The 24,074-nt window shown below is 37.9% G+C and overlaps 1 protein-coding gene and 1 non-coding gene across 2 annotated transcripts in view; both read right to left on the bottom strand.

Moving 5' to 3' along the window:
* Positions 1-24,074, bottom strand: part of LOC145664837 (uncharacterized) — a 101,319-nt gene that overhangs the window by 28,640 nt on the left and 48,605 nt on the right. Inside the window, exons 10-12 of the mRNA XM_081731842.1 lie at positions 13,318-13,593; positions 8,569-8,764; positions 2,668-3,658 (exon numbers count right to left, since the gene is read on the bottom strand). Of these exons, the coding sequence (XP_081587968.1) occupies positions 2,668-3,658; positions 8,569-8,764; positions 13,318-13,593 (1,463 nt within the window). The remainder of the gene's footprint in view (positions 1-2,667; positions 3,659-8,568; positions 8,765-13,317; positions 13,594-24,074) is intronic.
* On the bottom strand, positions 16,573-16,645 carry TRNAV-UAC (transfer RNA valine (anticodon UAC)). Its single transcript has one exon. It is a non-coding gene; the product is annotated as a tRNA-Val (tRNA).

The following is a 24,074-nucleotide window of genomic DNA, read 5'->3' as shown; positions in this document are numbered from 1 at the left end:
AAATTCTTTCAATTCACCGATGAAAACGAAATATATGCTGCTAAACAGGAACTTTTTTAATTAACCCATTATTGTTATTATTATTATTATTATTATTATTATTATTATTATTATTATTATTATTATTATTATTATTATTATTATTATTATTATTATTATTATTATTATTTTTTTACAGCATAAAGATTTCAGTGTGACCAATTATCAGAGTGAAAAACAGAAAATAGCCAACAAGCAACATAGCATGTTTTGCGATCCTGGTGTTAATTTCATTCATAAAGCTGAAATTCGCTTGTGTGTACAAACGTACTTATCGTGTTTTCCATTCTCGTTTAGAACTAACACCTCATAGGCACTAAACTTGAATTTGAACTTGAGAGTGACACAATTACTTACTCTCTATGAAACGAATAGGATATACGTATTTAGAAGGTTCTTCTTTAATATTATCAACATTCACATGCACTTATACTTGTAAGGTAATTTTAAATTTCCAACAGTAAATCAGTAAATTGTGGTGTTAATTTTATTTATTTACTTATTTATCTAAATTCACCCTTTTCTGGCTTAACGTCGGGTTTCAATCTTTTAATAAAGAATAACTCTAAAACTTATCTGTCTCTGCCTGTCTCACAGTCTTTCCTAACGTAAGTCAAGAAAGTGTGGTCAATTCTATGGAGACGGGAAATGTGAGAAGCTAAGAAATTGATGTAAACCCGAAAACGGTGGCAAATTCTATCGAAACAGGAAATGTGAGAAGCAACGAAATTAATGTAAATCCGAAAACGGTGGCAAATTCTATCGAAACGGGAAATGTAAGAAGCAACGAAGTTAATGTAAATCCGAAAACGGTGGCAAATTCTATGGAAATGGGAAATATAAGAAGCAACGAAGTTAATGAAAATCCGAAAACAGTGGCAAATTCTATCGAAACGGGAAATGTAAGAAGCAACGAAGTTAATGTAAATCCGAAAACGGCGGCAAATTCTATCGAGACGGGAAAGGTGAGAAGCAACGAAATTAATGTAAATCCGAAAACGGTGGCAAATTCTATGGAAATGGGAAATGTGAGAAGCAACGAAATTAATGAAAATCCCAAAACGGTGGCAAATTCTATCGGAACAGGAAATGTGAGAAGCAACGAAATTAATGTAAATCCCAAAACGGTGGCAAATTCTATCGAAACGGGGAATGTGAGAAGCAACGAAATTAATGTAAATCCGAAAACGGTGGCAAATTTTATCGAAACGGGAAATCGTAAGTAGAAGCAAAGACATTAATGGAAAGCAGAAGAAAATGGTAGTTTCTGTCGAAACGGAAAATGTCGTAGGAAAACGCAAATACGTAAATGAAAAGCAGAAGAAAGTGGTGAATTCTGTTGAAACGGAAAATGTGAGAAGAAGCAGAGAAATAAATGGAAAACAGGATAAATAAGAAATTGTCGAAATGAGAATTATAGACGGAAGAACCAAACACCTTAATGAAAAGGAGAAGAAAGTGAAAAATTCTCTGCAAAACCTTGGCGCTCATGAGTAGAAGAGAATCAAGGTAACTAGATAAATAAATAAGTCATCTCGTGCTTTATTCCATGTAAGTATTCTCACCATCAAAACCATATTAGCACAGAAAGATACAGCGGTTGCTTATAGATATATTTTTCTTCCTAGCAAGAAAATTATTCTTCAAATTGGAAACAACTAGTGTGTCTCGTCACATTTCTTGAGTTTTGGAAAAATGTCGGTACTAATAAACCAATACTGACCAAAGCAACAAATACAGGGTGTTAGAAATATGTGTCAAAATATTTTGGCAACAGATTCCGCACATTAAAATAAGAAAAAAAAAAAGTTCATATGAACCTGTGCTCAAAAGTGGATAGTTTCGGAGTTATAGGCCGCCGAAAACGTGAACTTCAAAAGTTCATAGCTCCACTACTATGGGATCTATCGTAGTCGGGTCAAGACATCACTGAGAAACTGCTATATGAACTATCCAGATATCTATGTTTAAGAATGCTCCAGTACTTGCACACCAATTTTTAGAGAAGTAGATGAAGAGTGATCAAGTACTCTCAAATAGCTTCTCTAAAAATGATTGTGCAAGTACCGAAAGTTTTGGAAAATGGATATTTCGATAGTACACATACTAGTATTATTAATACTGTATATACACGCTTATATAAGAGAAGATCAAAAAAGAAACGGAACAGTGGTTTAGAATTGGCAAGAGTGGGAAGCTGCTTCAAGCAATAATACAAGGTTTAGGGAAGAAACAGTACATGGAAATGAACAGTGGCTTAGAATAGGGAAGAATGAAAAGCTGCTTTAAATCAATCGCAAGATTGTTGTTGTGGTTTATTTAACCAAAATTATGTATGGTAATATGCTAAATGGGTTTTGAGCAACTAGAAAAAACACTAATAATCTATTCTGCAACGTAGCTATTGTATTTTGAATAGATCTCCACAAGACATCCAAACTATACTACCCAAAACGAACGACGATTTTTTTTGGGCGCTGTCTATATATCGCTGCTATTTTGTTTTCAGTGTTGACAGCTGCACACTGAGTTTATCCACAACAATTGTTGACCTGAGAAGAATATGTATATGCAGTCTAGGCATTTTAAACTCTAGAGCTATAATATTTATATCTACTTCTCACTTACCTTCGTTTGAAGAAGTGTTCCTTTAGCTACATTTAATGAACTTCCTTGTTGTAAACAAGCCGTTACTACTGATCTCTGGTTCCTCAATGGTAATTCATCATACTTGACGATCTGCGGCTTGGAATCTTTGCCCATTTTATATACACTATTTGTTGCTCTACTTGCATGCTCAGCTGATTGACGAGATTGCACCTTTGCTCGTTCTATATCACTATATTGTGTTGAAACATCCGATATTTTTGCCTTTTCTGTAATACCTGAATTAATGGTTGCTTTCTGACTTGACTTTGCTGAATCATGAGTCACCAGCCCTGCAGTTGTGTAACTGCTTTCCTCAGGGATGTCTTCTTTAAATCCGTCTAAAGTACCATTGGATATAGCTTCAGCTTTCGTGGCCAACTTCTGTGGTGATTTCTCACTAGTTGAGTTTGCTTCTGAACGTGAAGGGTATTCACCCCATTTATATCTTTCGAACAGCGTAACTTCATCGTCTTCACTTGCTAGATTGGCTGGAGTTACTGGAGCACGGTTAATAGCAAATAAAGACCGTTTCCTATTACCAGTACTCTCCTTTTCGAGCACTCTCTTCACAGCTGTTTCCACTTCATCAGCGTAAATGTCATCAGTTGTGATACATGGTACCTGCCGTTGGTCAGTATCGTCTTGCTGCTTCTCTGAACGTTGGTTTGGTTCCTTTGAAGTGTCCTCTATCTTGTTCTGTAAATCAGGCGTCCAGGAAAGCCTCTTAATATTATCCTTCATTCCTTCGCTTTTGTCGCTTGCTCGTTCCTTCCTCTTTTCACACTGACGCAAGTTACAGTATGAGCCACGTGGGTCTTCGTTGTCGTCTCCTTTTCGTATTCTTCTTCGTGGCAATGGACAACATCCAAACACGTTGGAACAAGCCTCACAACACTTGTTCAAACTCCAGCGAATCAACGCAATCGGATAAATGATGAAAAACACCACGTTGATGATAAACTCAGCTCCTCTGAAAATATACCACAACATAAAACAGCATTCTTTACTTAACAATGATATAAACAAAATATTGCAACATTACTACATAACGGTTGAAGAAAAGGTGTCATTTGCAACTTATACAGAGGTTGATTCACTTATATTGAACTGAATTTGAATGTGACAGTTACCTAGGGAATGCCGTGCTTCCACCACCGGTTGTGTTCGATCTACAGGCCACTTCTACTGACTATTGTCCGGCATTGGAATTTCTATTGCAGGAGACTGCATTTGCAGCTGGCTCACGGATATTGCATCCCACTCCTTTTTCCAAGGTTTCCACAGACTGATAACGGCACAGACTCGATGATGGAACAGGTGTCGCTTGAGAAGCCCGAAAGCACAGTAGTCCATTAGGCTGTCATTTGGACTCTTGGCAGGGATCTCAGAGAAGGGAATGGCCGAAATGCTGAATGCCTTGTCTTGGTGCAGTTCATCCTTGTTCAAGTCTTGTTCGTCTGGAACTTCATGCTGTACATTTCAGTCAGGACATGACTCTGGTAATGCGCAGCATTAATTTTGACGTTTTCTCCACGCTTTGGAGACGCAGTTTGCTCCTGTATGAGAAACCGGATACAATCATGTACCGTTTTGGGAAACGGTTCTTGCTGCTTGCGTCGGTGAGGTGGGCTCAGGACTCTATGTCACATATTTCCGTATAATACACAGTGGCACGACCTATACGAAAAAGATATGCACTTGACATATTTCTACGATACGAGTCGTTGTGAACTTAGCCTCAGAAAGGTCCACAATAAACTCCTCCCAGAATCTGTTCAGTTTCGGCAACATCCGACCAAACTGCTCTACTGTTTAACTAACGAGGTACTATTGCTTATCTCGTGCCAATCTCACGGTGATGGATTGCGCAACAGTATAGTTGCACACTGACTTGGGATTAATATAAATGAGTCAATCTCTGTATAACTCTGATTCATTAGGTTTCTATGGATTACTTTTAATCATCCGCCTTCTTTTTAAGTCCATCTTTTGATTTCTCCCTGAAAAATGAATGGTGATTTATCCCTTGCCTTATACACCTTCCGCATGCAGAAAAAAACCATACGTATTATTTTTAATTTGAAACCAAGATCATCTTGTAGAAAAATATTTAAACTCCATAGAATTCCAACGCTCCCATCTCTGTACATATACAAAACCATTATCTTTACTAACAAGGTACATTCGCGAAGTGTCCCCTCGAGATTCGTGTAGAATTGATTCAAATGCAAAGTTCTCCGTAGCCAAATCTGAATTTTACCAATTTTAGCGGCCCATATTGGTAATTTGCATATTTATGGACCTTCATATATCAGAAATTTAATCATACACTACTATAGGCCTAACGCTCGGACATAAAGTTGCTTTTAGTTTATTTACATGTAACTAGACATAAATGTGGGCACATGAAAAACAAATTGGATCAAGTACTGCTTCTCTGATACATGTTACCCCTTGGCCGCTATCTTCGATCCGCAATATTGAATTGAACTTTTGGTTTTTCAAATGGGATAGGTGCAAGTGATACATCAAATTCATGTAAAATTTTCTCGGAAAGTCATTGGTGTAGTGAGTTTTACCGTAGCTTGTACCGTTTGGAAGGTATTACATGTTAAATATCAGGCACTTCACGAGTATTGAACCAAATAGAAAGTTGTGCAGGGTCCCGTGTGTATATGTAATCTTTTACGTGATTTATCGTTGACGAAATATTCTCTGAACATACATACAGACAGACACACATACATCAATACGGAAATGATAGGTCTTCACCCAAATCTGGTCGTATCTGGATTTACATTAGGGATTTTGAATGTAATTCCTTGTTATAGTGTAACATGGAAGCAACAACAATTACTGACAGAAATGTAATAAGATTATGACACCAATGTTGTAAAGAATTTGTTTATACCTACAGTATTTTTCCACTTAGAAATTGTTTTGATTCGTCAACATCAAAAACGTAAGCGTACCTGATATTACTTTGCAATGTCTATTTGCGAAGTGCCTAGACGGATTTAACATGCAATACTTTCCAAACGTTACAAGCTACGGTAAAATTCACTACACTAGTGAATTTCCGAGAAAATTTTATATGAATTTGATGTATCACTTACACAGATTTGCATTTGAAAAACTGAAAGTTGAATCCAATATGGCGGATCCAAGATGGCGGCCGAGGTGGGTAACATGTGTCAGAGAATTAGTATTTGATCCGATTTGTATGTCCACATTTATGTCTAGTTACATCTAAATAAAGTAAAAGCAATTTTATGTCCGAGCGTCATAGTAGTGTATGATTGAATTCCAGATATATGAAGGCTCATAAATATGGAAGTTACCGGTATGGGCCGCTAAAATTAGTATAATATACATTGGGCCGCGGAGAACTTTGCGTTTAAATCAATTTTACACGAAGCCCGAGGGGACACTTTGCGAATGTACCTTGTAAGACTAATTGGCATTCCTTTACACTTACATCTTCCATACATTCACATAATACAAGGCAAGCTACGGATGTTTATGTCTCGCAACAAAATTATAGCTCAACTAGAAACAGTGTGTATCATATGTGTATAAGATTGTATACTCATTTACCCCAGCATTTTAAAAAACATTAAGAACACAAAGGTGTCTAAGAATGAGGTGTTAAAATTTTTTGTAGATAAAGCTTATTTTAGCGTTCTGAATATCTAGAGCAGTGCTATTCAACTTTTTTCTCTCGCCTATCCCTAGACACAGTTCGTTATCCAATTGTGTACCCCTGAAGCTGTTTAAAACAAATTAAATCGAAATTAACTTATTAAACTTAATACACATGTTCTGTTGATTAAAAAAGGGAATAAATAGAGACCCAACAAAAGAACAATCAGTGTGCTAATCAAAAGATTATTTACGGGGAGATAAAGTGCACATACGAAAAAAATAACATGAGAAATTTCAAAACATATGGGAGACATCCAGTTCTACTGAGGAGGATTTTCGCTCATCCTCTCTCATAATTCGTACACTGAGGACAATGTTAAAAATTAAAAAAAAAAAAGAAAAGAAAAGAAAAAGACTAAAAGTAACTGTAGAACTAATCTGGTAATGAGATAGCTTGTTTCCGGGACGCCAACCCTCGATTCTTGTCGAATCTTTGAGAGTGCGAGAATCTGAGCTAATTCTGGATACAAGCAATTTCTGTGCTTCGTTTTTATTGATGTTAATGTAGAGAAACCTTGTTCACACAAATATATTGATGGAAATGGAAGAAGTTGTGAAATAGCACTGTCACTAATTTCATTTTACTCTTTTCGAGCATAAATACAAGTCACAAATTAACAAGTTATTGAATTTCATTTGCAGTGAACTGTCAGCAGACCCCCAAAAGCAGCATTATGTACCCTAGGAAACATATTCGCGTATCCCCCAGGAATACGCGTACCCCCGGTTGAATACCACTGATCTAGAATATAATTCTTAAACTTAGCTATATAGTTAGCATATTTTTAGATATATATTTAGCTCTAGTATATATTTAGCTATATTCTTTGCTGCTAATTGTAATCTAATTTTTCTTTTTAGTGTTTTATTTTACTTTTTTTTTTTACTTTTTATTATTATCTTTGTCTGTAATTTGATGTGTTATTTTCTGACGTGTCCTATGTGTTTGGTCTTCTGCAACCTCTATATACAAAAAGGATGAAACTAAACTAAACTAAACTAAGCGGTGACTCAGTGGTAGAGCATTCACCTCTGGTGCATGGGGTCCCTGACTCGATTGCAGTTTCGCGTCAAGTGAACCTTGTGGTGGACAAACAGTATCTGCGTGGGTTTTCTCGGGGTTCTCCCGTTCTGTCCCACCTTCTTCATTCCACCACTTCATTCATTTCTCATCTTCACCATCTCCTTTAGCCTAACTGGCATAACCGTGGGGATGTAAAACTCAAAAATTCCATTTCGAATTCTTTGCTTTTCCAATAACTGTCAGGGTTTGAGTTTGTGATGGACAGCATTATGTCCGTGGGTTTTCCCAGGATTTTCCATATTTTTTCTTTTCTTGTTGTTTCTTCTTTACTTTCTCTTTTTTATTTTTCTTCTTTTTTTCGTATGGGTGCTTAATCAAATGTTACATCTACCAAAAATAAATAAATAAATAATAAAAAAAAATGGAATATCTATGATTCATGAAACGTTAAATATTTGCCTATTATTGTTATTATTTATAATTTATTAGTAATATATTAATATGTTTCAAATAATGATGATTTGGACGTGAAAATAACACACAATGGAAGAGGGATGGTGAAATTGAAATAAAATATGTGGAGTTCTGTGTAACTGCAGAATCATGGTAAAGAAAGGGATGCTTTACAATACAATGGTAAGGATAACCATGGTATACGGAGCAGGAACATGGCCAATAAAGAAAGCACACAAAGATTGATTGTTACTGAAAAGAGAACGCTACGCTGGATGTGTGGGATAACAAAAAGAGACAGAGTGAGAAATGAGAGAGTAAGGGGAACAATCAAAGTTGTAGAGATATTTAAGAAGATCCATGAGAGAAGTTACAATGATATGATTATCTAATAAGAATAACCAAGGACTATATGGCCAGAAGAGTAATGACAATGAAAGTGGATGGAAAGAGAGGTAGAAGAAGACCAAGAAGAAAGTTAATGCAAATAGTTAAGAATAGCTTCAGGGAGAAAGGTCTAATAGAGGAAGAATTCCAGGACAGGGCTTTCTGGAGAAAGTTTATCAGAAACGATAAGTGGGAAAAGACGGAGGGAAAGAAGAAGTAAACAGTACAAATTCAGTTTTTGGTATCAACATATCACATTAGAAACACAATATGCTGTAATTTATTATAGTTACTATTATTATTGTACTTACTTATCAACCATTTTGACAGTACGTTCCATGGAGTCTGGATGCACGGGAAATCCTTCCTCATCAAAGACAACATCTCTCTTGGCCAGTTCTGGCTCATAATAATGTGGAATTCGTCTTGGTCTGAGAAAAATTATATTGAAACCCCATTCTCCGATCTTCCTGAAGCCAAGTAACCCAAGCCATGCTTTGACAGTACCTGGAAGTGTAAAAAAGATTATAAAAGGTCTTCACTACGTCCGGCCATATTTTTTTCCTAAGTAATCCATGACAATAAACTAGTGGCGTATATTCAACCGAAACAAATGAAGTAGTTCTTCAGTAAGCAGTGGCGTACGCATAAATTCATTAAGGGGTTCAGGTACTCAAGTTCTTCAGAGTAACTTAATATAGTATATGTATATTTTTCCATAATATCTTTCTTAAGGAGGAGTTTTAAACCCCGAAACCCCTTTTGCGAACGCCAGTGTCAATAAGCCTTTTGTTTTTGCAGACGGAGTCTGTGTTCCAATTCCTTTCTCTCGCAAACTTTCAGATGAAACACGATTCCGTTTGTTTTTCCCCTTCCTTATGATAGATCTATTATTATCGTAATCTCATGGCAGTGGCATATTGTTTCGTTTGTATATAAATTAGAGGTGCAGGAACGCAAGGTTTTTGGAGGATAGATTTTTAAATCTCTTTCCCAAAAAGATGTTTCAGGTTATTTCTTGCCGCTAATTGTAGAGCCATCTGCGCGAGATCTTCATGGGTAAGCCCAACGTATGCAGCTTCCATGGCTAGACAGTATTTTACAAGCTCTTTTCCTATTTAAGGACCAAGCATTGTTGGTCGCCCTAGTTTTGTCGTAGCCGCCATAAGCGGATTTCCATATTTTTCTTTGGGCAACCTTTGAAGAGTTGTTCTGGGAACTCGAAATGTTTTGCTAGCTTTCTTCCAACCCATAAGTTTTCTTTCGCATGGCATCTATGGCCTTGCCCATGTTATTTTGATTCTAAGTACTAGTTTCGTCCTTGTTCTGGACATTTTGGTCCTCTTGAGAACTGTAAATAAATTGCATGAGTCATTTGAATTTGGTACAAAACATATTTTTTACTTGTTGCACGACATAGTAGGGCAAGGGACCCACTTTACGACCATACGTGTTTTTATTTCGCTGCAAATTATAATGGTAACTAAGAAAGTTCTATCGCTTTTTCACCTACCATCTTCGGACGTCGATATATCACCGAAGACGTACCTGAAAGATCAAAAATAGTCCACATCAGCATCGACGACCTTCTGCCAACGTTCTGGAAGGCTATGGATTTTATCACGGTAGAACTTGGTGGACCGTGAAGCGAAGAAGGTATCAAGTGCGTTTTGCACCTTTACTAGGGATTTGAACTGGCGTCCTCTAAGGTGATTGTCCAAGAAATGGAACGGTGATAATCAGGAGATGCAATGTCCAGGGAGTACGGCGGATGCAATAGTGGTTCCCATCCAAGGCGTAGAATGGTGTCCCGGGTCATCCTAGCCACGTGGGGCTTAGCGTTGTTCTGTAACAGGAGGACGTCTTTTCGATTCAGAAGTGTTGGCTCCAGAGTTTTGAGTTTTTCTTGAATACGTCTCAACTGCTTGCACTACGCAGTCGCACTGATGCTCTTACTAGCTGATAGCAGTTCCTCATGCACGATGCCGCGAGCAGTCCACCAAACATATAGGAGGACCTTCTTCTGGTGCAGTGTTGGTTTCGACTGCCTTTGAACCGTTCATGAGATGCTAATCATTGATGATGGCGCCTCAGAGCTTCATAGAGGACCCACTTCTCATCACATGTCAATACACTGTTCAAAAATGGCTCCTTCCTCAGACGAGACAGCAAACAAACACAGGTGTCTACTCTTGTTGCCTTCTGGCCCGGATTCAAATCATGTGGGACCCATCGACTCAACTTGTAGTGCTTCCCATGTTGATAGAGGTGCTGCCGAATGTTTTTTCCACTCACACTGAATTGTAATCCCAGTTTCTCACATGTCTGATCACCGTTCGCCGCAATTGCTGCCTGAAGATCTTCATTTTGTACATATATTGGTCTTCTGGCACATGGTGCGTCTTTGAGTGTTTCGTCACTGTCCTTAAACTTGTTTAACCACCGCTGCACTGTCCACGTAGTCACGATACCCTCACCAAAGGCCTGGCATATCTTCCGCCCCGCTGCAGAGGCGTTTGACCCCAGATTGAATTCGTACAGCATACACGCCCTTATGGCGCTCTGTGGAGGTCCCATGTTCACTCTGTCCTTATGCAAGTTCACGGTGTAACTGAACTGATACAACCAGGTAGTATGTTGGGTATACCCACACCAACAACTGACCTTCACCTTATCTCCATTCGCATTCAACTCACGGTGTGAGGGCCAATGGAACACAGGCCTCCACAAAAAGCGAAGAACTTTCTTGGTTACCTTTATATTTGTCACTCTTACGCCTAATTACTAGCTAACTACATAAGAACATACCTCTTGCCATTAAAATTAATTGATTAAATAAATAAATTCTTACGTCTTTAATAACTATGGAAAACAACACTTGCTTGTCGAAGCTCTAAAACTTTCGACCACGTGCTGACTATAGAACAAAGGATTAACTGATCAACACAGGAACTAACGCTGCATGCGGCAGTAACGGTAAACTATAACTCAGCGTATTTCTACAGCATTCTACGCCAATATCCGGAGCAGTAATCGAGGGGGCCCGCTTTATGGATCCGAGTCCGGGTTTGGTAGATTTCCTGTATAGGCCCTACATCTAAAACTAAAGTGGACAGTTGTCTCCAGTGCTATAGTCCTAAAATTTTCAGAAGATATACGCTGTTTTGTGATAATATATGATTATCATAAAAGAGATGGAAGGCGTTTTTAATGAACAAGGTAAAAGGCATGTATTAATTAATTCAATTAAAATGTAACGGATACATTTCTATTTTATACTTTAAATTTATTTCATGCTGTTTTCTTGACACTGCTTACTTAAATCACACCCTTAATAACATAAATGGATATAGGTATGGAGAAGAAACAAACTCACTCTCAGAAGAAACAGAAAAAAATTCGCCCGATAAGCCAGAATTAAGAAAAATGTTCCCAAATATAACTATATAAAATCATGAAGACATGATTTTTTTTTTAATTAATAGATTCTGGATAGCTCAAAGTTACGTAATAACATTAATATGATATTGAAAATATGCATACCTTAGTTTAAAAATATCGAACAAGTTGTGTTCTCTTCAGCGGAGAACAAGGTTTTAAGCAACTGAAATATCACGGCCATCGACCTTCAAAAGGCTTGGATATTCTCTCAGAACAAAAATGCGCCATTTTGCATCGATCTATTCCGTCATCCTAAAACTATGAATTTTGTGTCTTTGTTCCTTCCTGTGCAATAACATCCAAATAATAGTAGCTGGTAACAACAATGAAAACCTTCGATAAGATATAAGACGTGACACTAGCCTTAATAAAGTTTTCTCCGGAAGCTGTTTGCGTCCATTTGCTCAATAAAACTTTAAAGTGTGACTTTTAATTGTCCTCACACTTATCACTAGAACACTTAAAAAAAAAAAAAAAAAAACTTAAATATCACTAGTAACAACTCGAAATATATAAAGCTTAAAATAAAGTAGTTTGAATACCCACCATTAACTTCCTCTGCAATAATAAATTCTTCCTCTGGGGCTATTCACATCTCTTAACTCGACTCTACTTCACACTTATCCCATGAAAACTCTTAATAATTAAATAACATTGGTAAAAGATTTTTAAAAGCTTGAAAAATATAGTTACTTTAAAGATATTTATTATTTACCTTCAACACTACGGTTTCTTTTAGAGCTATTTGCACCGGCTTACTTAAAAATACTCCAAAGCGCAACTTTTGATTCTTCACAAGTGTCACTAGCGCATATTGTACAAACTCTTGATTTACTATCATTTCCAGCACGGTCATTTTGAAGCCAAGTGTTCACGCATTTCTAAGCCATGAAATGATCAAGAGGTGGTCCATTTGATTTGATGAACATAAGACTGGAGACGTGGATAAACAGCAATAATGATCTCAAGTCAGTGATAATTGTATTCCTCAAGCTAAATCCTCGCTCACACTCCGCTGTGGAATGTGGCAATGTGGAAATTGTTCTCATCACTGGTAATATTAACGTCACATTTGAGTACTATACACTTTGGAGCAGAAGGTACACTGTAATGACTCAAGATTAAGCAGAGAGTATACGGCGTGTACCGCAGGCTCGTAGCCAGCCCAAAAATTTGGGGGGAGGGGCAGTAGAAGTTAGGGGGACCCGACCAAATCATATTATACTTAATCACCATATTATAGTTCATTTGCAAGGATACCGTGAAACTTTTAGGGGGCCAGCCAAAGTTTAGGGGGGCGCCCCCTAGCCCCCCGTGGATACGGGTCTGGTGTACCGCCGTGTATCCTCGACTACAGCCGCGGTTGTCTCCCTGTCTCTTAAACAGATGTTCTTGCTTGGAACTGGAATTTATACATATTTTAATAATAATAATAATAATAATAATAATAATAATAATAATAATAATAATAATAATAATAATAATATAAGAAGAAGAAGAATTTTTAATTAAAATTTAATGATGGTCAAAATTTTTTCCTTCCTATTATTGGCCGACAGAGTCGCCCAACTAAGTACTAGTAAGTACGTACTAGTGTTAGCAGTAAACACTAGACTTACCTAAGAGTAGCAGTACGAAACTGAATACGAACAAGTGCAGAGTGAGCCCAACAAAGAATCCGTGTCTTTTATTGGGCAGCTTCCTCGTGGGCACAGGCAATGATCCTCGGAATCCAGCGGCGTGGTAATGAGTTAGAGACATAGGTTCACATTGAAGGCTCTCGGGGAAGCTAAGGCATGAGCACAGACAATGCCAGACGCAGAAGCAGTGGTCATTGCGTTTAATGAGGACTCTTCTGATGGCTACGACTTCACGCTCATGGTTTACTAATTCCACTGCAATTCAGACAGAGTACAATAAGAATTATGGTCATTTTGGCTTATAAGGAAAAATAAACAGCAAAACAGCATAGAGTCTTTCTATTTCAACTGTGCCTCTTCTGGCGCTGCTGTCGATGTATATTTTCTCGTATCTCCCTCGAAAGAGGAGGGGCAAGTTGCTGCGGTCGAGATCTTTCAATTGCTGGGGATTCATTGCCACAATCAATTATTTCACAGACTTCGCTTGGCAACACAGCTGACGTCATTCACTTCTTTTCCCTAAGTAAAGAAAGTGTTTCCTCAGTCAGAGGGTAGCGGGAGTGAGGTCGAAGTACTGTATGTTTCACATATTTTCCGAGGGCACACCTGAAATAGACAGGCTGTAGCTTAGGGTGTCCTATCTATTTCAAGATCTAAGGCAAAGGCAGCCAACTCTAAGCCCGCGGGAGGGGGGGCTCAGTGGCAGAGCGTTCACCTCTGGTGCTTGGGGTCCCGTGTTCGATCCCAGCCCCCGCCAAGTGAATTTTGTGGTGGACAAACACCGTGCTCATGGGTTTTCTCGGGGTTCTCCCCTTTCCTCCCACTTTCTTCATTCCACCATTTCACTCATCTGTTATCATCACCGTCTCTTTTAGCCTAACCGGCATAATCGTGGGACGTAAAACTCAAAGATTTCATTTCATTTTCTAAGCCCGAGGACCAAACATTTGAACACCAGAGTGAAAAGCATTAATATTTACACTCTAAATTGGTCCAGGGGGGCGCGGTGGCTCAGTGGTAGAGCGTTCACCTCTGGTGCTTGGGGTCCCGGGTTCGATCCCAGCCCCCGCCAAGTGAACTTTGTGGTGGACAAACACCGTGCTCGTGGGTTTTCTCGGGGTTCTCCCGTTTCCTCCCACTTTCTTCATTCCACCATTTTCACTCATCTCTCATCATCACCGTCTCCTTTAGCCTCACCGGCATAACCGTGGGACGTAAAACTTAAAGATTTCATTTCATTTTTTCTAAATTGGTCCAGACTCTTCGGTTTGGCTATTTGAGAATTTTAAACTCAGAAAGTAGACAATTTAAATAAAAAAGTGTTTTTCAAATCCTTAATGATTTTAGCATTATTTTCTGTTTATCGATACTTTCATTGAGCATATCTTTTTTAAAATTTAAACTATAAAAAGGTAATTTTGTTACGTTAAAATTTATAATGACCTCCTTAAAGTTAAAGCATTTGTAGTAACAACAACAAAAAAATGCTATGCCAGCGTTTCCCAACCAGTGTGCCGTGAATGGGCCGCTGGTGTGCCGCGAGGAATCGAAACAAAATTATTAATTTTATAGCAATCAAATTGCAAAACGTAGGGAAAAATGTATATTTGTATTTCACATTACTGTGAACCTCTACAATGAATCTACAATTTTAAGTTTCATACCGGGTGACTGTTCTGTATATTTCTAATGTTGAAAAAAAAAGTATTTGTTATAATTGTTATGACCATTATTGCTTCTTTATTGTTGTAGACTATTTCTTAACTTCAAAATTTAAAATATCATTCAATCCTTTCGACAAATTACCTACATTTGTGTTTTAAAAGAAAAAAAAAAGTTTGTTCGTTCGTTATATAGTGATCTTTCTTCTTAGTAAAAGGTTGGATAAAAAGAAAGCGTATTTTTAAAAGCCTGAGTCCAATATTTCTTTCCAATTGTTTTCTATTTTTAAAGTAGAATGAAAAATAAGCTTAATAATTTACCACAGGGAAAACCCAGTGATAGAGCTTTTTCCTCTGTGAGAAGATCAGTAATCACAGAAAAAAATACCACTGTGTTTTTATATTTACGAATAATAATATCTATAAGTGTGCCGCAAGAATCCAAGTAACACCCGTTAGTGTGCCGCAAGTTAAAAAAGGTTGGGAAACGCTGTGCTATGCTATATGAAGTTCCCTTAGTTTTAAACTTATAAAAGTCGTGACGTATATGTATCATCATCATCGTAGGCGTTCTGCCATTATTGCTGCAACTGAGAAGCTTCCATCAGCGGAAGCGATGATGAGTTAAGGCGAGTGGTTCTCAACCTTTTTTGACTGACGACACACTTGTTTGATATTTTTATTATAAATATTAATAATAATAACAATAATATTTATTATAATAGTGAAACCAATTAGTTTTTATATTGACTATATAGCACTGATGTGAGCATTATTGCTACAACTGGAGGTGTTGACTGGTACTTACAGTCTATCTCAATTTTAACTAATTATTATTAAATTCTTCATGATTTTTACATGGGTGCCCACAGGGGGGCTATGACGCAAACTGCGTCATTGAAATATTTGGGGGTTGGTTAAAAATCTATATAAATATGTTTGAGGGAGTGTAAAAATTAATCGAAAAGTTTTTTTTTTCATGGAAGAACACCTACGGATAGACAATTGAGGGGGGTGCGTCATGGGCATGAAGGGGGGTGGGCACCACTGATTTTTAAATTCTAAAATTTCGCGACATACTTTAGGGGAATGAGTGACACACCAGTGTAACGCGATACATCGGTTGAGAACCACTGTATTACAAGGCAATGTGTAAGATTTCTGGTGGTTCCTCTGTTTCCTCACACTTTCTTCATATTACCATTTTTCATTCGTTATCATCATTACCGCCTCTCTTAGCCTTAGTGCATAGCTAATCGTGGGACGTTAAACTAAAAAATAATTTTAAAAAACACTAGATAACACCACTAATTCATGGAACTGTTATTATAACAAAGCCTATTATATTAGATTGGTATTAAAATTATAAAACTAACAATAAATAAATAAAAAGTAATACCCAATAAATTAATCTTCAGTTCTCTTTTAGTAATTATTCTTTATAATATTTGTTGGATCTAACCATGGATATTTCGTTTGTAAGAAAAAGAAGTACCTTCAAGTCATAAATTGTAAAAAGGGCAAACTGACAGAAAATAATTATTAACATTCTGGCCCAAGAAAAAAGAATTACTGGTTCCGCCCAGGATCGAACTGGGGACCTTCTGCGTGTAAAGCAGACGTGATAACCACTACACCACGAAACCAGCTCGGGGAAAGTATCGCTTAACTAGTCTGATAAGTTCCGGGAGTATCCATTGCATCAGTTTGCACCTTCATTGAGATTTTTGTAATCGTTTTCAAACCCTTTTACAGAATTTTATATTTATGAATATGATTAATAGTTTTGAATATCACAAATATGAACGAATCAATTGTAGTTCTAAGTTATATATTTGTAATATTTCACAGTAAGACATTTAATAAGACCAGAAGGAAAAGGAGTCTTTTTTTTTCTCACTGCGTCGTAAGATCGAATCGTCTTAGTTCCTAGTCAGCGTTGCCAGGGCCCGCTTTACTGTATGCGGAACACGTGCATTTCCAAGGGACGGCAAAAATCTGGTATAAAACAAAATTGAAATATAAAAAATATGTTTAAATATATCTGTAGTTCAAATTTAATTCCTACCAAACATACTGTAACTTTATATGTTCTTTCCGACACAACTCTTCTTGTTAATGGTTTAATTATTTTAATATTATTAGTTGATTATTTGGTGAATGCCAGTGGCGTAGCACACTTTTGCGGGCCCCCCCCGCAAAGTATAGAGAAGGGGCCCTAGTTGTAAAGCCGATGGAAGTAAGATTGACGTTCTACTTCTTTAAATCTTTATTCATCGCAAAACTTCGGGGCCCCTATACGTCGGGGGCCCCCCGCACTGCGGGGGTTGCGGGGGCAGCTGCTACGCCACTGGTGAATGCTAAACTTGTGTCTTTTAAGATGTGTGCTTTCTAGGGAAGGAGGGGATGGCAAATGATACTATTGCACGGGGGGGGGGAGATTGTCTAGAGCTGGCCCTGGGTGATACTATATCTAATATTTTTCAATTTAATAGCTACATTATTAGTTCAAAACTTACAAGTATGCAGGGGCGTATCCAGGACCGACTTCTGAAGGGTGGGGGCGGTGGTTGTCATACTGCTACTTTTAAGGGCTCCAAACTTTGGGATGGTTTTATTTATATATATAAAATAAGAACTCTGGATCCGCCCCTGCAAGTATGGAACACTGGCTGCTCCAGGGTAATACAATGGTATGGTTGATCATTTCACAAACGGGACAATAAGACCAAAGTGACCAGAACTTTTACTTTCAAAAACGGGACGCATACGAATCGGCGACGGGGGGGGGGGGCATGACTTCCACATTGCCTTTTGGGACTCAGTAGTGTTTTCAATTTACAAAATACACAAGTAAGAATGATAATACAGTGGGCTTGTGTATAGCCCGCTCCCCTCAGTTCTTTGTCACCGGAACTGGAAGAGTCACTACTACTACTATGCTGCTACTACTACTATTACTTATATCGAGAACAGAACACAATCAACCCCTGTGGGGCTTCTAACCCGTTCTTACTACTACTACTACTACTATTGCTACTAACCACCACCACCACTACTATTACTACTACTACTACTACTGCTACTACTACTACTACCGTTACTACTACTGCTACTACAGGGTGTCCGAGAAGTCCTTCCCTGATTACAGAAATTGATAACTCAGGCTAGAAATAAGATAGAAATATGAAACTGGTGTTGAATTGTTTACAAACTATAAAAGTTTTGGTCACATCAGTACACTTCCACATGAGCACCCTTGGGAGCACGTAGCACATCTAAGCGATATGTGTGCCCTCAGCGAAGAAGAATGGCCCGATAATTCGATCGTGCAATAACGCGCACCAAACATTCACCTTTGGACTGCCTCTGGTGAACTCCCTGACCTCCCTGGGGGGTTCTGAACCCCAAATGCGTACATTATGGCGATTCACTACTCCACTGACAAAGAATGTCGCTTCGTCGGAAAAGGCAATTCGTCTGAGATAACCATTATCGTCCTCAATACGTGATAGCATTTCGACCGCAAAGTCATATCGACGTGTACCGTCGTCGGGCAACAAGGCCTGAACGAGTTGCACTTTGTAAGCACGAAACAATAAACGTTTGTGTAAAATGTCATGGATAGAGCTTTTTGGCATCTGTAATTCACGTGAGGCCCTGCGCACTAATTTCTTAAGACTTCTCAGGAAAGACTGTCGCACAGCCTCCACCGTGTCTGCTGAGGTTCTTGGTCGACCAGACCTCGGAAGGTCAGCAACCGATCCTGTGTTCTTAAACTTCTCATACCAATCTTTAATGCTCTTGACATCAGGTGGAGTCCTCCCAAATGTTGTCTGGAACTATCTCTGCACCGTGGTTTGTGATCGTGTCTCATGGCTCCACAGGACACACTGTGCCTTCTGGTTGGTTAGCATGGCTTCTTGGGCTTCTTACTTACGTACTACAAACCAAAAAAAAAAAAAAAAAAAAAAAATTGAGACTTGGTAAAACAGAACAAACCTAACACAGACAAAAACTTTTATAGTTTGTAAACAATTCAACACCAGTTTCATATTTCTATCTTATTTCTAGCCTGAGTTATCAATTTCTGTAATCAGGGAAGGACTTCTCGGACACCCTGTACTACTACTACTTATACTAAAGCTTCCTTACCACTTGATTTACATCTTAAATCTTTATAACATGCGATTCGATTTATTATGAACTAATATGAATCATTAGAATCACTATGATTCGTTAAAAATCACTGGGGGGAGCGGACTATACTCAATTCACACAGTGTTTCTAACTTAAGTATTACCCAACAATACTTTTAACTACTTGAACACTCAGAATTCCCACTCAATGCCCACTTGAATCACAGAACACTCTATTCTCATTTGAATATTCAGAAGTTCTAGGCACGGCTGAGCCTTCCCAGTGAGTGTTGGTACGGAAGAGTGTAGAATTTGCATTGATCATTTATATTTTGACTAATAATTACCGGACACCTGGGTCATTTTTGCTTAAAAACGGGACATTTAGGCGTCCCGTTTGAGTATCAGAAAAAAAACGGCACAACGGTTGAAAATAAGGGACTGTCCCGGCTAAAACGGGACGTCTGGTCTCCTTGAATAAGACGTCAGGACCAGGGCCGGATCCAGGATTTCTTGAAGGGGGTGCACCAATAACTACCACATCTGATTTAAATTTTAAGTTTTTAAATGCCTTTAGGCATCTGTGATGTGAATGAGGAATATTACTTTGTTTAGTGAATCCTTTTCCTTCAACCTTCAAAAAATCAACTTAAATTATTGCTTTTGGAAAACTAAGCATTCTTTTAAGCCTCAAACAAACACATGACAACAGAAAGGTTTGGAGAATGTTGCTTTTTCGCCAAATGTTGCTAGGCTCTCATTTTAGATAGTATATATTTACAGTGAAGGGGGGGTGCATGTGCTCCGGTGCACTCCCCCTAAATCCGGCCCTGGTCAGGACATAAGTGAAAATATCAATAGGCTATACGTAGAAACTTATTCAGAAATGCTAATACTGTATTTCGGAATGCATTGATAGATCCAAATCGCATGGGCCTCATAAGTCTCTTTTGTAAACTCACCTGTTAAGCTTGGTATCTTTAACATGCATAAACATTTCGATACAATTAAAAACAAATTAAGTAAATCCTACGGCACCGGGGCCACAAGAGAAAGATAGATTTCTTCTCCTTAAAGTGTAGGATGAATTATAATATTTGGAAAGGAATGCAGGAATCAGTTGTTTAGGGGTAGTAATCAATCATAAGTAAACTGTCGTATTTCGGTGATATGTTAAAAAGAAATACTGTATGTAAATCATGTCATATGCAATTATCGTTTTACATAACAAATACATACCAAAGAAGTTAATAATATAGAAGTGTTAAAGTTTCATTTATACTAGTACGTGCTTTATTGGGGGGGGGGGAGGCGAGCGGGCCAACGGACCCGGATGCCGAAGTAAGAGGGGCGCAAAATTCGGGAGGAAAAAAGAAAAGAAGGAAAGAAAAAGATAGAGGAAAAATAACTTGGAATATTACTAGTATGTACCGGTACTTGAATTCTCTTCCTGTTTTAGAAAGTGGTCCTATAATACTACTCATGTTAGGAAAATGCATGTGCACATATGTAAAATGGTAGGAAAATAGTAATAAAAAGTGCTCAAAATCAATGAAAAGCAGGATTTATTTTTGAAAATTTTGGGACGCTTCGCGCCAACCATGGTGGCGCTTTGCGGCTGGTCTGTCGACCTCACTCAGCTATATGTATGGGGTCGCCGTCGTATACTCTCGTCCCAGGCGCTAATCTTCACGGCACGGCACTCTTACGGTCATATAAGAATACAGATACCAAAAAAAAAAAAAAAAAAAAAAAAAAAAATCTTAGACAAAAATAGTATTTTATTACTAGAAGAAAAATCTAAGAGCAAATTTTATTATATAAACTTTCAATGGAGAAACGGAAAATCAGGAAATTTTAAAATTACTGAAATTCAATATGAGCAAGAATTGGTTACGCAGTATGCAGTTATGTAAAAATAGGTTTGCTCTTGTAATTGCTTTGCTTTCGCAGTAAATTGTACAGTGCATTAGTCAGGTCATTTGGTATAGGTATTAAATAATACGGCATGAAACTGTGTAATTGATTGTCGTTCCGTATAAATATACGGGGGTTGCTTATAGTATCCTGTTGTTCATGAATCCTACAACCGCCAATGGTATGAAACTCTGTTTCAAGAGGTTGGTAGTAGCTATAATGAAAATGCTAAAAGACACATCCTCATGTTCTGCATTTTTAGACGTGAATTACTTTTAGCTAGCAAAGCATCAGTCGATTTCTTGACGAAAGTCATATCGGCAAAAGCTTAAAAGTTATGGAAGAAATGCTTACCTTAGTGGTGGGCACAAAAACCGGTTTCTCGGTTTTTTAGAAAAACCGGCTCGGTTTTTCACCGAAACTGGTTTCGGTTTTCTCCAGAACCGGTTCGGTTTTTCACCGGATCCGGTTTCGGTTTTCTTCAAAACCGGTTTCGTTTTTTTCCAAAATTTGTTCTACTCCTGACCAGAATAGCGTTTTTGTTCTCCAGAAAACGAATCTGTTTCCACAGAAATAGATTTATGTGTCTTCCGAAAGTTTTCACCGAAACCGATTTTGAAGAAAACCGAAACCGGTTTCGGTGAAAAAACCGAACCGGTTTTGGAGGAAATCGAAATGTCGGGTTTTCGGGTTTCGGTTTTTCTAGAAACCGGTTTTGCCCATCCCTACCTTGTATACAGCTATCTGAAATATCGATATGAAACATCCATCCCTTATAGTGATAAAATTTAACTTTAACCGATGTATATGCTTTCATTAAGAGTCGCCAGTGTAAAGCTCTCGTCTTGCGTCTTAACTAAGGCAATTCTTCTCCCATATGATGAAATGTCATAAATAAATAAATTCCCTTTATAAATCATTAGTCCCAATAACATGTTTGTTCTTTATGGAATTACCGTTAGACTGCGGCTTCAAGAATATTCGGCTTAGCGAAGCTCATTATGAACTATACATCAATAGCTGAACATCCAAGCCTAAAACCACCGAAACCGATTTCAATTAAAGATCTTGACATGAAAGCATGCATACAAATCAGTCCCCTCTCCCTTTTAAAAAAATAAAAATAATATATTTTATATCTTTGAGTATTTTCCTAATTTGGAGCTGCAGTGCAATGAAGTAATACCGCGTTTGACCCTTCACAAGACCTGAAGTATCTGTTTGATGATAGGTTGATTTCAGGCACGTATTTATATATTGTGCGCCCTTGTGCTCCAAATAATTGCCCCCCCCCCTTCAGCACAAACTTATATCTCAAACAAGGAAAGAAGCCGTAATTTTGCGAACATACCAGCTCTTGTTGAGTAGCAGTTTAGGTATTACAAGTTAAAAAATTGCCATAAGAATAATATGGGGGACATTTTAAAAATACAGTAGAACCCCTCTCGTCCGCTCTCGGCTGGTCCGCTACTCCGGTTGATTCGATCGTGCTCGAGCCGAACTTCTCCCGACTCGTCCGTGAGTCAGAAAGCCCACTGTCGTTTACTGCCGCCGCGGCATTGTTTACTTGCTGTTGCTGCTTGTCCGCTTTAGTGTTTCGTCATCTCTTGTTTCATTTCTTTCGTTGTGCGTGCTTTCTGGACTGTGTTGTGCAGTTTTTAGTGCTTACTGTTCGTAGATGTAGTGTTGAAAATTTGTATTTTTGTGTATTTTCTGATAATCTGACTTTTTTGCGTTCCGACCATACCCCCAGTCCCAGAGGTGACGGATTAGAGGGGTTCTACTGTAATCGAAAATCACCAATATTAGAGTTGAATTCACAATTTTTGGGATCGCTGAGATGAATGATGACAATTTTAATCTAATTCAACTATCCAGGGAGTGGGCGAGATTTTTAAAAATAATCAAAAACGACAGATATTAGTGTTGAATTCATAATTTCCGATTTCGCTCAGGTATCAGCGATTTAACGGTATCAGTTTTCATGATGTTCAAGTTCATCCTCACCCCTTGGAATGGAGGTGGGAGAGGATGGATTTTTAAAAATAATCAGATAAGCTAGCTAATTAGTAATTACTGTAATTAGAGCGAATTAAGCATATTAACGTATTTTCTCGCGCTTGCGTGGGATCCTGCAGGTTGCTAGTTTTAAATACTACTTTATTGTGAATCTTTAAAAAGCTCCAAAATTTTGCCGCCCCTAAATTCTGCTGTCCTGTGCTCAAGCACAGAATAGCACTTACCTAATAGGGCCTGGTTGGATTGGAAACTTCGATTTTCGGTGGATTTCCAGCACCAAGACTACATGAGACGTGAATTTACAGTTCAAGGAGGAATCCAAGCTAATAAGCTTCCACTGAGAATAGACCTTCCGCGTGTCCTGCACCGAATCAAAGTATGCTAATAATAATTTTACTATTTAATAATTTAATTTAACTTAAACAATATTAAATTTATATAGCCTGTAAATTAAATTCATTTTGATAAAGCAAGGATATTTAATTAGACAGATAAAGAAGAAGAAATCAGTAAAATCACATTATTAAAATGTGTTTATTTCAAAGAAAACTGAAATATAATTCCCCTAAAAAGTCAATGAGCTAAACACACACACACACACACACACACACACAAAAATGGCGTACGTACAGGATTCAACAACATAACTGGCCAAGGTGTATGAAATAACAGGTAACCCTAGATCGCGTTTAGCATTCTGATTGGCTCTCTGTCCGTGACGTCTTGTGGAGGAACTTTTGCCAATCTTGAAACATTATACCAACTAGCGTAATTGCGTAAGCAGTATTTCACTTGTTCTCTTGAAAGATATCTCGCGATACCCAAGGATGTTATAAAATAGAGAATCTGCCCATATCTATTTTCATCCTATTAGGTAACTGAATGATCACCATATATGTTGCCTCAAAACATTGCAATCTTCATATGTAGACATGTAGTATGTCCGTCGTTTAAGTCGTTGCCTCAGATTTATATTATACAATGGTTACATGGTACACGT

This window comes from Thermobia domestica, chromosome 11 (genome assembly GCF_964235325.1).
Source record: "Thermobia domestica chromosome 11, izTheDome1.hap1.1, whole genome shotgun sequence".
Lineage (NCBI taxonomy): Eukaryota > Metazoa > Arthropoda > Insecta > Zygentoma > Lepismatidae > Thermobia > Thermobia domestica.
The sequence above is the reverse complement of the archived record's forward strand: the minus strand, read 5'-3'. Positions and strand labels throughout refer to the sequence as shown.